This window comes from Populus nigra, chromosome 12 (genome assembly GCF_951802175.1).
Source record: "Populus nigra chromosome 12, ddPopNigr1.1, whole genome shotgun sequence".
NCBI lineage: Eukaryota > Viridiplantae > Streptophyta > Magnoliopsida > Malpighiales > Salicaceae > Populus > Populus nigra.
This window is the reverse complement of record NC_084863.1, coordinates 506,578-520,863: the sequence shown is the minus strand read 5'-3', so window position 1 is coordinate 520,863 and position 14,286 is coordinate 506,578. Positions and strand designations below refer to the sequence as shown.

General features: G+C 35.6%; 3 protein-coding genes across 3 annotated transcripts; 2 read left to right on the top strand and 1 right to left on the bottom strand.

Moving 5' to 3' along the window:
• Window positions 1-73: 73 nt before the first annotated feature.
• On the top strand, window positions 74-7,187 carry LOC133669323 (intermediate cleaving peptidase 55, mitochondrial). Its single transcript, XM_062089414.1, has 14 exons — window positions 74-352; window positions 1,051-1,125; window positions 1,372-1,635; window positions 1,918-2,010; window positions 2,119-2,325; window positions 2,866-2,969; window positions 3,118-3,184; window positions 3,304-3,411; window positions 4,167-4,259; window positions 4,933-5,023; window positions 5,178-5,248; window positions 5,483-5,538; window positions 6,242-6,302; window positions 6,776-7,187. Exons 1-14 carry the CDS (start codon window positions 302-304, stop codon window positions 6,887-6,889), a joined length of 1,455 nt encoding a protein of 484 aa, XP_061945398.1. The 5' UTR covers window positions 74-301; the 3' UTR covers window positions 6,890-7,187.
• Window positions 7,188-8,795: 1,608 nt separating this feature from the next.
• LOC133670096 (uncharacterized) lies at window positions 8,796-9,642 on the top strand. Its single transcript, XM_062090554.1, has one exon. The coding sequence runs from the start codon at window positions 8,882-8,884 to the stop codon at window positions 9,368-9,370; it is 489 nt and encodes a 162-aa protein (XP_061946538.1). The 5' UTR covers window positions 8,796-8,881; the 3' UTR covers window positions 9,371-9,642.
• Window positions 9,643-10,244: 602 nt separating this feature from the next.
• Window positions 10,245-13,787, bottom strand: LOC133670095 (protein AGENET DOMAIN (AGD)-CONTAINING P1-like). The gene is made up of 4 exons (XM_062090553.1): window positions 13,126-13,787; window positions 12,764-12,841; window positions 10,749-11,204; window positions 10,245-10,570 (listed from the first exon to the last, which is right to left on the bottom strand). Exons 1-4 carry the CDS (start codon window positions 13,612-13,614, stop codon window positions 10,556-10,558), a joined length of 1,038 nt encoding a protein of 345 aa, XP_061946537.1. The 5' UTR covers window positions 13,615-13,787; the 3' UTR covers window positions 10,245-10,555.
• Between the last annotated feature and the right edge of the window lie 499 nt (window positions 13,788-14,286).

Genomic DNA, 14,286 nt, shown 5'->3' with positions numbered 1-14,286 from the left:
TTCTTTTTACTAAACTTGAAAAAACAAATTATGAACCAATAAATCTCTTTTCCCCTAAACACACCGTTTTAAGCATCCAGGAAAAGGAGAAGGAGGAGACAAGAAGGAACGTTCTATCAAAAAAAGAAAAACTAGAACTAAATTTCTTTCTTAAACCCTAAACTGAGACTTTATGATATGCGCACCGTACAGAGTCTGTACTGGAGGAAAAAAAACAGTTATACATCTGTCACATAGAAGACCAGGCAACAGAACACACAGGTTCTTGAAAGTTGAAACTGAAAACTAAGAACCAACAAAGATGCATATTCTTGTACGGAAGTTACTGCAGAGAGCTACTCCCTTCAAACAAGTACAGTGCTTTTCTTTCAAAATCACTTCTCATCTCACATTTCAATCTTTTTAGTGCTTTTGTCTGAGTTTTGGACTAAAATATGAAGTGGGTTCTTCTCAAATAGTGTGAAAGATTGTTACTTTACCATCTGAAAATTGTAGATATTGGTTTTACGGGTGTTTGTTTTTATACTCTTCTTTTGTTTTTCCCAATTTTGAAATTTGGGTTTTTTTCAAGTTTGTTTTTCGAGTTCTTTGAGCTATGGTGCACATTGTGTTTCATTTTTTCAGTTTGTGCAAGTTAAGTGCTTGTTATTGCATTCATATCTCTATGAGGAGTGTAGTGATAGTTTTCTTTGAAGAATAGTGCAGTGACAGTTTTGTTTGATCTGTTGTTAATGAAGCTATTATGCGATCGGATGTTGCAAATTTGAGTTTTGATGTTGGCTAATGTGTGTAGTTTTTCTGGCTTCCGATAAACTGTTTAATTTTTGTATTATGTTGTAAATGAGGTCACTGATTTTACTCTATTAGCGTTTTTTATCAAGTTCATTTTACTCTATTAGCGTTTTTTATCAAGTTCCTATATGGTTCGTCAATTGTAGTCAGCTGGTGGTGCAAATTGGTCCACTGATATCTTGTCCCCATTGTCAGTGTGCCCCTCCCCTTCAAGAAACAGCTGTGAACATTTTTTTTTTTGGTGAATTTGGTTTTCAGGGTATTGTTCGCCGCACTTATTCCACAAATAAGGTCCATGATATTGGACAGCCAACTCCTGCAACTCATCCTCAGGTGCTACTGCTTAACACGCACTTACACATGAGATTCCTATGCTTGGTGCATGCCTTGCGAATGTCACGTTACAAACTTGCAATCATATGATTACAAAAAATGTTGGATGTTTTGAATGATGAAACTGCATATGCCTACACTCCAAATAAAGGGAGTTATGCATACCTTTTTGAGTTTTAGTTGGCTTCAGATTACACTTATTTTTCCTTCCAAAGTCAGTGAACCTATTTCTGTTTGCCTCGGCAGTTGCTAAAGGAAGGGGAGATCACACCAGGCATAACTACTGAGGAGTACATCTCAAGAAGGAAAAGGTTGTTGGAGGTTCTTCCGGAGAAGAGTTTGGCCATCATTGCAGCTGCTCCTATAAAGATGATGACCGATGTTGTGCCTTACACATTTCGACAGGATGCTGACTACTTGTATATCACTGGGTGCCAACAACCTGGTGGTGTGGCAGTATTGGGTCATGAATGCGGTTTATGCATGTTCATGCCAGAAGCAACACGTCATGTATTCCCCATCTTGCATTATAGAGTTTTCATGATAGCTACTGATAGTTGTTATATTTTACCTACTTTTTTCAGAATGAGTTAAAACTCCTGCAAGGTTTGGCCCATTGGACTTGCAGTTTAGAATAGAGTATCTAATTAAATGAATTGCTTAGAAGTTATTGAGATGAGCTTGTTACATCAATCTATGCATATAATCTCTGAGTGGCACTGCAACATTTTGTAGATTGATTATGTAGTTATTTGAGTGGCAGACAATTTATTTCTTTATTGTGTGTGTCAGGATGTTATTTGGCAAGGAGAAGTCGCAGGTGTAGATGCAGCATTAGAGACATTCAAGGCAGAGAAAGCACATCCATTGAGCAAATTACGTGATGTGAGATGAATACTTTGGTGATGTTGGAAATTATTATAAATGCATCAATGTAACCATATTTGTAACTTGGATGGTGGAATTCTCCTTTCACCAACGGAAATGCTGCAGATCCTTCCAGGTATGATAAGGGGGTCCTCAAAGTTGTTTCACAACATGCAGACGGCCACACCAATGTATACAGAATTGGATGATTTTCAAAGGGCAGCTCTGACTGGCAAAGTGAAAGACCTTTCTAATTTCACTCATGAGCTGCGATGGATAAAATCACCTGCTGAGCTTAAGTTAATGAAAGAAGCTGCGTCAATTGTCTGCCAGGTACCTCCAATCATACATTCTTGCGAACTTTGTTTTTAAATGAGCGTTTGCTTGATTATTGTCTTCTTTTCTGTTGAATAATTTGATAAAACTACTCACTGCTTTCTGCAATAATTAAAGAGAGATGCATTATGGATAACATTCATTCGAAGACAGAAAAAAATAATTTATACAGTTATTTCATATCTAAATATATTCATTAGACTAACGTCCTTCTTGGTTTACATAAAAATGGCCCCACTGGTTGATAGCAAAGCACTGTCCAGCCATGCATCTCTCATTTGTTACAGACAGAAATTTCAGAATTTGCACACTTTCAGAAACTTTTATTTGCAGAGTTAGAGAGCCTACCTCAATCCAATTCTTTCATTTGTTTCTCTTAGAACTAAATTCTCTCGAACAAATATGCCTCTCTCCAATTTTCTTGCTGAGTGAAATTTTATTTGATTACCATGCCTGGTAAATTGACTTTTTAGTGACGCGAACAAGAATAATTGCCTATGTAGTACTAAAATTAGTGTCATTTTTGGTGTTGTATAGGGTCTTTTGCAGACAATGTTCCATTCCAAGATGTATCCTCATGAGGGCATGTTAGCAGCAAAAATTGAATATGAAAGCAAAATGAGAGGTGCCCAGAGGATGGCGTAAACTTTTTCACCTTTTATGATCTGATTGAATTGTTCTTTTATCCACTTTTACATGCTCTATTCTTATACTTTAGACTTGAATTCTACTTCTTAAACAAACTTCATTTCTGTTTTCATGACAATTTCTGGATATTGTCTCCACCAGATTCAATCCTGTGGTTGGTGGTGGATCTAATGGTAGTGTTATTCATTATTCCCGAAATGATCAAAAAGTAAGTTCCTATATGGAAAGCTGAAACTGAGTATTCTTCATCCGAAAATAGACTAATAAATGTAATTGACACATTGATATGACCCTTGTTTTTATGTGTCCTCCACTTTGATTTTGCAGATTAAAAATGGTGATCTTGTTTTGATGGATGTTGGGTGTGAGTTACATGGTTATGTCAGTGATCTTACACGTACCTGGCCACCCTGTGGTAGCTTTTCTTCAGTACATGTATGCGATAATAAATGTTGATTCATGTTCTTATCTATTGAGAATGTTATGAAGTACTTGGTAGTCTAGTTTTGAAATTATGCAGTGGCACTGGGAAGTTTGCACTTGTCTGGAGCCAATCCTCAGTAAACTAGCCAATACAGAGGGATTCAAATTAATCGCATAAATTTTTCTCGTCATACTAATTCATGAAATATGCTATCCTCCTGAAATCTTGCATATGTCCTTGTTGCAAGTTGCAAAATTGTGAAACCTTTGGACTGTCAATGACATTGTTCCTGTATGCAAACTGAATTCCATGAAATTGTGATATGCATTTGTATTCATGCTTGGTATACCTGCAAATTGCAGATGTAGTTGGGCTAAGATAGGGTGAAAAACTGCTAGATGTGTGTGCATGGACACAGGCAATAAAAATCTTTCCTTTTTGAGGGGTTTAACTATGGCTGGCTCAAGTTTGTGTATGCATTTCTTTGCATGTGTAATATCAATCTTTCTATGTATACTAACACTGCATGAATAATGATTACCTTATGTCTAGATACATGTTTTAAATTTATACTTGCATTGTAGATTTGTAGTAAATTGAAAAATGATCTTCTCACTTCTCACTCTCTTTATTGTACTAAGAAATAAGCATGCACACAACCTTCAGCTTGCTTTATTGGAATTTTCAAGTATTTCTGTTTTCAATTCCTTACTTCAGCCAAATGAGCCTATTAACAAAGCTGATGGTTTGAATGTGCATTTCTCAGGAAGAGCTTTACAATCTTGTACTTGAAACAAACAAGGAAAGCATGAAACTTTGCCGACCTGGTGTTAGCCTTCGGCAAATTCACAATTATTCGGTATGACCTTGAAATCTAGATTTTCTTTGCATCTAGATGTTTCTATGGGAAAAACTGCAGGATGGTACCAGTGATTTAGTTCGTGAATCTTGGATTGTGCTGATTAGGAGTCTGAATGCAATTGTCTACATTTGCATCTTGGTGATAGATCCATATAATTCCTGAGATTTTCTGATGCTCCAATTGATTTTCAGCTCAGTTGACTAGCTTTGCTGCTTTGGTCAATCTTCCCTCGTACTATGATTTATTTTTTTTCCTACAAATTGTTGCACTTGTTGTTCACTCTTCCACATGAGTCCTCTTTCACTATTTTGGGCACTATTACTACTATGAGCATGCCGAGGATAATCTCTGTCATTTATCATATCTTGTATTTCCATTTTCAAGACAAAAATTAGATATGTGAATGCTATACTATATTTATCAACCTGATTTCCTTGGTAATGCTTATACAAGTTTGGGATGGATATGGGCTTGGGGTGGCCTCAAATTCAAGTCTTAGAAGGAAAAAATATAACATCCAATCGCTTTAGTGGTGTGAGAGTTACATAGATTAGTTGCCTTCTTCCCTGTTGCAGTGTATATTTGTTGTATATACTTGTATGTTGTAGCGAACAAAGCTCGTTTATCAAGAAACATTTCCATTTTCCAATAATATTGTATGCTTGGATAGGTTGAGATGTTGTGTAAAGGATTTAAGGAGATTGGAATTTTGAAGGGTAGTGGAAGCAATTCCTACCATCAGCTGAACCCAACTTCAATAGGTTTGTCTCATCTTATTTTGGTTATGCTGGTGATTCTCTATAAGTACCTTTTATCTTTTAGTTTCTAGATTACTGTTATGGCAATAAAGCAGATTCCATCTTCTAAATCGACTTTGCATTAATCTCTTCTTTGTATTTGCTTTATTTTGTCTAGGTCATTATCTAGGGATGGATGTCCATGATAGTTCTAACATCAGCTATGATCGTCTATTGAAGCCAGGTGTTGTAAGTACTCTCCACCGATTCAACTGACTAGTTAATTTATTTGTCTAAAAAAGTCAAGTGGGGTCCATATGAATAGGATATATATCATAAGGTTAACTGATTTTAAATTTAAAGCATCAAGTTTATTTCAAATAATTCTATAAAATATGAACGTTTTTTCTGTTTAGAAAAAGTTTCAAGATTCATAGTTTTATACGTATTATGTAATTAATGGTTTCTTTTTTCCCTGGGCAGGTTATAACAATTGAGCCAGGAGTCTACATCCCATCCATTTTTGATGGTCCAGATAGGTACTTCTCACCATAAAGAAATTATAGCTTCCCACAAAAGCCATTAGGATGAATCATGCCATGAATAAGCTAGTTGCTTTGCAGCTTTCAGAGTAAATTTGAACTTGTGCAAGCTGCTCGGATATACTTCATGTTGAACCACTTCAACACGGAAAACTTAAATATGAAAATCTCCTGCTAGCCAAGTAAAAAATATATATATTGAAGCTAGCCTAATTCATTGTTGACTCTATAAAATTTGAAGCTATAAAATTTGAAGCTGAACCCAATTATAGCTAAATACTTTATAAGAAGAAGGTGCTTATAACTGCACTCGAGGATGTCTTTATGCAAGGACTAGGCAGATGAACACACTGCACTTGATTTTGCACTTTTTGTGTTTGGCATGTGTTTGCTAGTTTGGTTTGTGATACAGTAATGATGTTTGTATTTTTTTTAACCTATCTGCCTCACTGTTCCTAATCTTTGACAATTATTGTCCCAAACTTCATGTATTATTTTTATTGAATTCGACTTGTGCTTCACAGTTTAGTAATAACTGATAAGCAATACTTTGCGGTTAATTTCCAATTCTTTATTATTTTGTCTTGTGAAATTCTTTATATTTAGTTTGTCTGCATGCTGGATACTGTAATGTAAATGTGAGAACAATGTTCATATAGATAATTTTCTTATAGACTCATCATATTGACACTTAATGCAGGTATAGAGGTATTGGGATAAGGATCGAGGATGAAGTCCTAATTACTGAAACTGGTTATGAGGTAAAAACCAAAATTAACTTCTCAATGCCAGTCAAATTCTGGTTCTCTTACAACTAGAGAAGAGTGGTTTTTTAATTTATTAGCAGCCCTTCTGTTCACTTTTAGTTAATTTAGGCATGCTTCGACAATTGGTGCACATTGTTTTTATTCTTTGTTGCGCATTGTTTTATTCTTTGGATGGCAAGTAGGACTTGAAGCAAGACCTCAGTCCTTCATGTAGAGAGTACCACTGAACTAGAAAATTAATTGATGACAAGTTATGCACTGATACATCTGTATTTTCATTGCTTCATTTTCCCAGGTCTTAGTTTTGATATTTCTTCAAAAATAACGTGACTTCTCAAAAGACCGTCTGAACAATTAAAATCAGAGAAAATAGCAGGATACTGACCCTATCATTATAATATCATTGCTTGAAACAGTTATGTTTGACAATCTTTGGATTTTACTAAGCTTTCTGGTGCTGGCTTTAGGTCCTGACTGGCTCCATGCCGAAAGAAGTAAAACACATAGAGTCCTTGTTGAACAACTACAGTCGTGGAAATGGAATGGAGGCTCAAAATAATCTGGAAGCTGCTTCCAGTTGATCCATTTGAAATGTTGTAGGGACAAGACCATGTATTATTGGCCCAAGTTTGAACTCCAAAATCGTTTAAACACATGGGGCCCTTGCTACATAGCTAAAGTGATGTGATTGGAATACCGAGTCAGAGTAAGTTAGAAGCTGGTTCCAGTTGATAACAATGGCTTGTTGGCTCATTTGACTCCACAGGTATTTTTTAATTGTCATCCTCGAGGCCTTTTTCCTCGTGTATGCACCCCCATATTTTTGTGTAACTTTTGATTGTACTCCATTAATGCCATGTTTCTGGTGCGTTCATTTTATCATGCAATACCTAATAAATGGCTCTGGCCATGCTCACTCCAAGCCTCTGTATCTCCGATACTTGTCCTCTCTTCTCCCCAATGAGATATGTTACCAATTACCATGCATGGATTTAAGGGGTGACACTCGACAGTGGCGAACTAATCTGAACTAGGTTGTTGCGGATTAGTTAAGCATTCATTCCAGTTTGGTAATAATATGAAAACCTTCCATCATCCTGGGAACATGGGTGGGGGAACCCAGATGATGCAGCTGGATTGTTGGTTGTGAAGAAACCAGCTTTTAATTTACATATCTAGCGTTTTTTGGAGATGAAATTTTTTAAAATGTTTCTAGTTTGAGAATTCATTAAAATAATATATATTTTTTATTTTTAATATTAACACATCAAAATAACAATAAAATATTAATTTCGGTGCCCTCCATGTTTCTCATCTACTAACTAACACTGGACTGATGTTACCTTTCTTCAATGCTGGTCTGCTCACATCTGGTGCTCACAACATCCAAATAAATTTTGGTTAACAGGGTCACGATTGGTTTAGTTAGAATCGATTTAATAGGTTAGGTCAAAATTCCTACTCAAAACTAATGCCAAACTACTATAGTTGAAACCTTCGATCAATTTAATGGATCGGACAAGTTAGGATCAACTTGTTCTAATTTCATAATTATATGGTTGAAACCCTGGATCAATTTAATGGATCGGACAGGTTAGGATCGATCTTATTCTAGTTTCATAATTATATGATTTAATCACGAAGGCATTATTGTATGAGCCTCGCTCATCATGTTCACAGTGTCGTCATATTTTTACCATATGGCTTAATCATGAAAAAATCGTTATACGAATCCAGTTCATCATGTTCACGCATACCAAGTGTTGGGTCCCATGATGATTTTCTGTTGGATTTCACACAGTTTATGTGACTGGAATCACAACGTTGTCTTCAAATCATGGTTAGTTTGGTAACATGTGTTCTTGCCCTTGATTGATCTCAAACATTTACATCTTTTAAGCATTCTTCTACCAAGAAAATGATAAATTTACAGACAATATTGCTTCAAGTGTATAGGTGACAATTCAAGGCTTTCTTTGCTCAAAACGTTTTTAGTTTTTTTTTTTTTTTTTTTTTTCATGTATGGAGGAGGGACAAGCCCTAAGGCCCCTTTTATTTCCAATTGCCTGTACATGTACTGTACCCAGAGTTAGTTTCTTGGCGAAATTCTACAACAACCAAGAAACCTTAGATGTGTTTTATGAGTGCTTGTTTTCTGCCACCTCTCTCAATTGTAATAGAGATGTAGGCAACTACCTCCAACCAACCTCTTCTCCTTTAATTTTGCCATGAATTCTTCAACCATCTCATAAATGCAGGCATCTTGCTAGCATGACACCCCACCTGGTTCACCTAAATTACAATTTTGATGGGTTTGGATTTGACCCAAGAAACACATGATCAAAGTTGCAGCTAAACAAAATCAGGAACCATTGACTTGAAAATGACTCGTAGATAACATTTATAGGCCACACGCAAAATGGTGTTTCGGCAAATTTGTGTGCACACAAGGGTAGATGTCAAACTTGGGTGCTATATCAAGGCAATAACTTTCCACCCTTTCCTGCACACATCTCTCACAAGGTAATCTCCTAAAGAAGTTAAAACAACTTTAAACAAGTTTTCTGACGAAAATGTCTCTTGTCACAGAAGAGATCAAATCCAAAGCTGAGGTCTACTATGGAGATGAAATGGGAAAAGAGAAATCGCAGGAGCTGCTCAAGGAAGTAGGCTTGCCAAATGGTCTTTTGCCTCTGCATGACATTTTAGAGTGTGGGATTGTGAGGGAGACAGGGTTTGTGTGGCTCAAGCAAAAGAAGAGCATAAACCATAAGTTTGAGAAGATTGGCAAGCTTGTTTCCTATGCAACTGAAGTCACAGCTTACGTTGAGCCCAAAAAGATCAAGAAACTGACTGGTGTTAAGACCAAAGAGCTCTTGGTTTGGATCACACTTTGTGATATCTCTTTGGATGATCCACCAACTGGGAAGATGACTTTCAAGACTCCTACTGGGCTCTTCAGGACTTTCCCTGTGTCAGCTTTTGAGGTTGAAGAAAAAGGTAAAGGAGCAGCTAAGGGAGCCATGGAAGTGAATGGAGCTTTGGAGGTGAAGGAAGCCTAATAAGGTTCTTAGTTTTAAGTGGCCTATATCTGCTGTCTTACTATCAATTTCAATGTATTATCACCTCCTGCTAGTGTTTACTGGTAATAAAGTACATTATAGTGTCACTTCTCAATCATGTTATAGACAAGATCACAGCATGGACACTGGAGTGGTCTAAACTCTAAATGTATGCTGTTTTCTTAGCTTAACATGATGAGAAAAGATGAAATGAATCAAATTATGTTTCCAATTTAACCTTTAATGAATCCCATGTTTATGATTTGTATCAATTGTGAGTCTATGATCTCAGAATTCTGAATGGATGATAATTATGAATTTTTCACTTGGAATGTTTGGCAGGGGAAAAGTTGAAAAGGGCAGTTGAAAATTTAATGGAGATTATGTCATTTTGCCTAAATTTTGGTCCAAGCATCGAAGCTCACTTTTTGCCTTTTTTCATTATCTATTTTGGTCCAGCATGGACCCTAGCTATGATTCCATAAACCTTCCTCTATACATCCATGGAACAAAAATTGCCTATTTTTTGATCTATATGCATTGCTTCCATTGAATTTCATCAACACATTACCTATTGTGGCTGGACATTGGTGTAGACTCTAATCTGCGTACTGCATAAATCTATTTCGCAGCATTCACTTTCATAGCAGTAAACATATAAAAGCTCCCAAGTCCTGTCCTTGGCCAAGGACCATAAAAAACCTAGAGTCGAAAAAGGAGGGGAACATTAGATGTCGGTGGTCCATTTAAGATAACAAATGGCAAAACCAATATTAAAGAATCACATGCATGCACCGGTTACAGAAAACTCCCGGGAGCTAATAATGCCATAAGCAAACGAGTGCAGAGCAGCAATTGGGGGTTCAGCTCTATATGTAGAAAGAAACTTCAAATGGCATCAAGAAATGTAGCAATACATCTTATGTTTTGATGAGCTCGGTTTAAGGTTGCACTAGAGAGGTTTCATGCATAATGAACAGATAGACATCTTTGAAGATGAATAGTATCAGTTTTTTAGTATAGTAATTCAGCCGCAGAATCTACAACCCCAGTCGGGTAAGAAAACTCAAGATATTCCACTGCCCCTATCATAGGCCAGGGAAATGGAGATTGATATGGATTACAATGTATATATACACCAAAGCCGCAGGTTCTCTCACCAAGCTCTACTACTTTCTCCAGCAATCACAGCTTCAAAGCCTAAAAAAATGAATACGAGGTAAAAAGCATATTCAGCAGCACCGGAAAACATGAAAATAATATCAGACTTGCCAAAAATGATCTAAACCTCTCTTAGTGCACACGTGAGGCGTTCATATTCATGAAAAAGAGAAACATTAAAAAAAAGACTAATAAAGTCAAAGTATGAAAGACATACATGTGAAGGAGCGACCCATTTGCCATTGATCCAGTCCTGATGTGGCCTTAAGTCAGAGTGCTTAAACTCTAATTCCTCACCGGTATCCTTGAAGTAGACAACATACTTTGGGAAAGTATTTACCTTAGAAACTACACCCACCCACCAGACATCATTGTACAGAGCATCAACTTCTTCCAGCTTCTTGAAGTGATCAACAACTACAGTTTGTGGAGGTGGAGGCCTTATGTGCATAGTGTTAACCTCTTCCCTCAGAAAACCACTATCATCTTCTGTTCTCAAGCTTTTGTACTCAACAAGGTACTTGTCCTTCCCCACTGGTTCAACAATACTAGCAGCAAACCAAGCACCTTTAAAACCATCTTCGTCACTGCTAACCTCAACTAGCATTCCCTTGCTAAACTTCACATCTTTCAGTGATTCAATAGGCTTCACTAGTGTTGTATTGGGCACTCTCTGCAATTCCAGATTCAAGAAGCCGATAAAGGTCTATAGCAGAACATACCCGAGAAAGACAAAACACACAGAATGAAATAAAAGTGTTGGTGAATACAGCATTGCAGCTGACTGTAGACGGTCAAAACTACAGTAACACACAAAAGGATGTTCCATGGACTTTTTTTTGACAAGTAATAGACTCTCATTGTAAAGATGTGAAAAGCTGGAAATTTTTCTCATTTTGACCAAAAAGTAACTAAGTTGGTGAAACCAAAAGTGAATAAAACATTGATTGAGTTAGCATGTCCAAGGATAGCTCATCCTAGAAAGTTTTTCCACTTTTTTTAGGTACACACACCCCAGAAAGTGTACCCAAATGCACATTTCTTCTTTTGTATTTCCATTTCCTTCGGGCCTGTGTGTGAGCTACTGCCCACAATAGTCCATGTTCTTCAAAAAGTAAAAGAAAATCCCTCTCCCAGTCCTAAGATAGTTGCCATACAAACAGAAATTATCTTTTTCATCCAGGAAATACTTTTAATCAGAAAATGTTGAGGCATTGGTTTAGATTTCACATCACATACTAAAATAAACAGATAATCTAGAGATGATGGGACACTAAAAATGAAAGTCCAAGCTTCCATATCATCGTCTAGGGTCAATTTTCGCAAGACCCACAAGCTGTTTCCCTTTACCCTTAATTTATCAATAAAACCCAAAAATTACTCAAACCATTTCAATGGAAACAAAAATAACCAAATATACACAATAAGAAGCCAAGGGTAAAAATGCTATGGAACATCCTGATTTGCTCAAACAATAACTTCATTTTCATTAGTTTCCATTCCTTCCTCTAAAACTTATCAAGGACCAGGACTCCTAAGACATGCAAGTACACCCATAATCACTGAGCGGAAATAAAAAAAAAAGAACGAAAGAAAAAGCCTTGAATTTTCCACACAATAAATTCCTTTAAGAATCTTTCTTCTTTTTGTAGCCCTAAAAAACCTAATAGAAAAACAAATTAACCAGACAACAAAATTCAAATATATCAACCAAGATTGACGTACCAAGTTTATCTAAAAAGAAAACAGATTATCTAAAAAGAAAACAAACCCAAAACCCCTGATCAAGAAATTCCCATTTAACATTCAAAGAATCAAGAAAAGTGTTATAAAACCCACAATAAACTACCAAAACCGAACACACTAACCAAGATTCACATGATAACAACCAAACTAATATATATTAAGGTATATCCATACACATCTATCAGAAGAACAATAAAAACTGTACCCAAAACAAACGTAATGCCCACACACATCTATCCAAAGAGAAGTAAAAACGGCAACCAAGATCAGCATATAAATAACATTATCAAAAACCAAAGACACACAATTCTTCTTTTACATTCCAGCATCCTTTTTTCAGAGAACCCAAAAGGAATCATCAACCAAACACATCAACTATCAAAATAAAATTCGAACATAACACAATAACCCAAATTGTTATCATGAGAAACCTAAACAATTAACCAAAATTTACATAAACAGAACTCTGTCAAAAACAAAACCCACCTCGCTAACCCTCCTTTTCACCTCTTTCGTCACTTCGTTCTCGTCTTCTTCAGAGAGTTTCTTTTTCTTTCTAGAATCCTGTTTTTTTTATATATATAAAAAAAAATCATAAGCAAAGCCATCACAAAATTCAGAATATAAACCAACAACAAAAAACCAAACACACCAGCCAAGATTAACAAAATAAAAACAAATTTAGCAAAATAAACTAAGCACATTACCCGAGATTGACCTAATATAACAACAAAATTATAAATAATCTATCAAAAGATAACAAGATTAATATAACAGCAATAAATTATCAACACAAAGCACATTAACCAAGATTAACATTAAAAAACAACAACTAATAAAAAACCAACCTTATTTCCCTTCTCTTTCACCTCCTCTATCTCACCTTTCTCTTCTTCTCTATCCAATGGTGGTTTCCACTCCCCATTAACCCACTCTCTATGCAACCTCAAATCCTCCTCAACAAACTCAATCTGCTCTTTAGTGCTCCTAAAAAACACAGCAAACTTCCCATTTTCATTCACCTCAGTTATCACACCTTCCCACCACCCATCGTTATGAAAAGCATCAACTTCTTCACTAAACTTAAACTCCCTCTTCTTCTCTCTTGGTGCTATTGGCCTTATTTGGAACTCATTAACGGTTTCTTGCAAGGGTTTTGTCCCTTCTTCATCTTCAAACAGTTTTTCATATCGGACTGTGAATTCTGGGGTTCTTGTTGCCTTCACCACTGTTCCTATGTAGAATGAACCTCTAAACCCTGCCTCGTCCGACATGATTTCTACTTTTGAGCCTGGTTTGAAATTTGGGTCTTGATTGGATTTTGATTTTGGCGCCATTTTTTGGTGGTCTGCTAGGATTAGGGTTTGTTCAGGATTTGTTTTTCTGAGAGAGATTTTGGCGCGCTAGAGAGAGAGGGGATGGAAGGGGAAGGAAATGAATCTGTTGTGGATGAGGGAAAGAAACGAAAAGTTTGGGGGTGGAAAATATAAAAACGTGTCTCAATGTGGAAACATTTGGGAAACTTTTGGAAAGTGATGAAAGTATAGTTCCAGTTGTATAATATAGAGATTTTTTTTTTTGAAAATATAGTGTAAAATATTTTTTATTTAAAAATATATTAAAATAATATATTTTTTATTTTTAAAAATTTATTTTAATTTATAAAACCAATCTAAAAATCTAGAAATAATAATTTAAATCTTAAATTTTTTTTAAAATATAATTTGATCACAATGTTAAATAAAACTATATAATTAAGAAATCCACGTACACAATGCCTAGATTATGATTGAAGGGATTGACTCTTGAACAATTATAATTATTTAAACAATATGTAAATTAATATTGTTTTAGGTATTGTTTAAAAAAAATATAAATTCAAAGTCAAATTTAGTTAAGTTCAAGAATACTCTTAAATATTAAATTAAAAAATGAATATATATATATATATATATATATATATATATATATATATATATATATTGAATTAGTATTTTGAATAATATAAA

What these genes read in the sequence shown, in the direction of transcription:
- LOC133669323 (XM_062089414.1), top strand. Translation starts at nt 302, where the DNA reads ATGCATATTCTTGTACGGAAGTTACTGCAGAGAGCTACTCCCTTCAAA. An exon ending in ATTCCCGAAATGATCAAAAA is followed by an intron (nt 3,185 to 3,303) that starts GTAAGTTCCTAT and finishes TTGATTTTGCAG; the next exon opens with ATTAAAAATGGTGATCTTGT. An exon ending in GTCTATTGAAGCCAGGTGTT is followed by an intron (nt 5,249 to 5,482) that starts GTAAGTACTCTC and finishes TTCCCTGGGCAG; the next exon opens with GTTATAACAATTGAGCCAGG.
- LOC133670096 (XM_062090554.1), top strand. Translation starts at nt 8,882, where the DNA reads ATGTCTCTTGTCACAGAAGAGATCAAATCCAAAGCTGAGGTCTACTAT.
- LOC133670095 (XM_062090553.1), bottom strand. Translation starts at nt 13,614, where the DNA reads ATGGCGCCAAAATCAAAATCCAATCAAGACCCAAATTTCAAACCAGGC. An exon ending in TGAAAGAGAAGGGAAATAAG is followed by an intron (nt 12,842 to 13,125) that starts GTTGGTTTTTTA and finishes TAAAAAAAACAG; the next exon opens with GATTCTAGAAAGAAAAAGAA. An exon ending in TGAAAAGGAGGGTTAGCGAG is followed by an intron (nt 11,205 to 12,763) that starts GTGGGTTTTGTT and finishes CTGGAATTGCAG; the next exon opens with AGAGTGCCCAATACAACACT.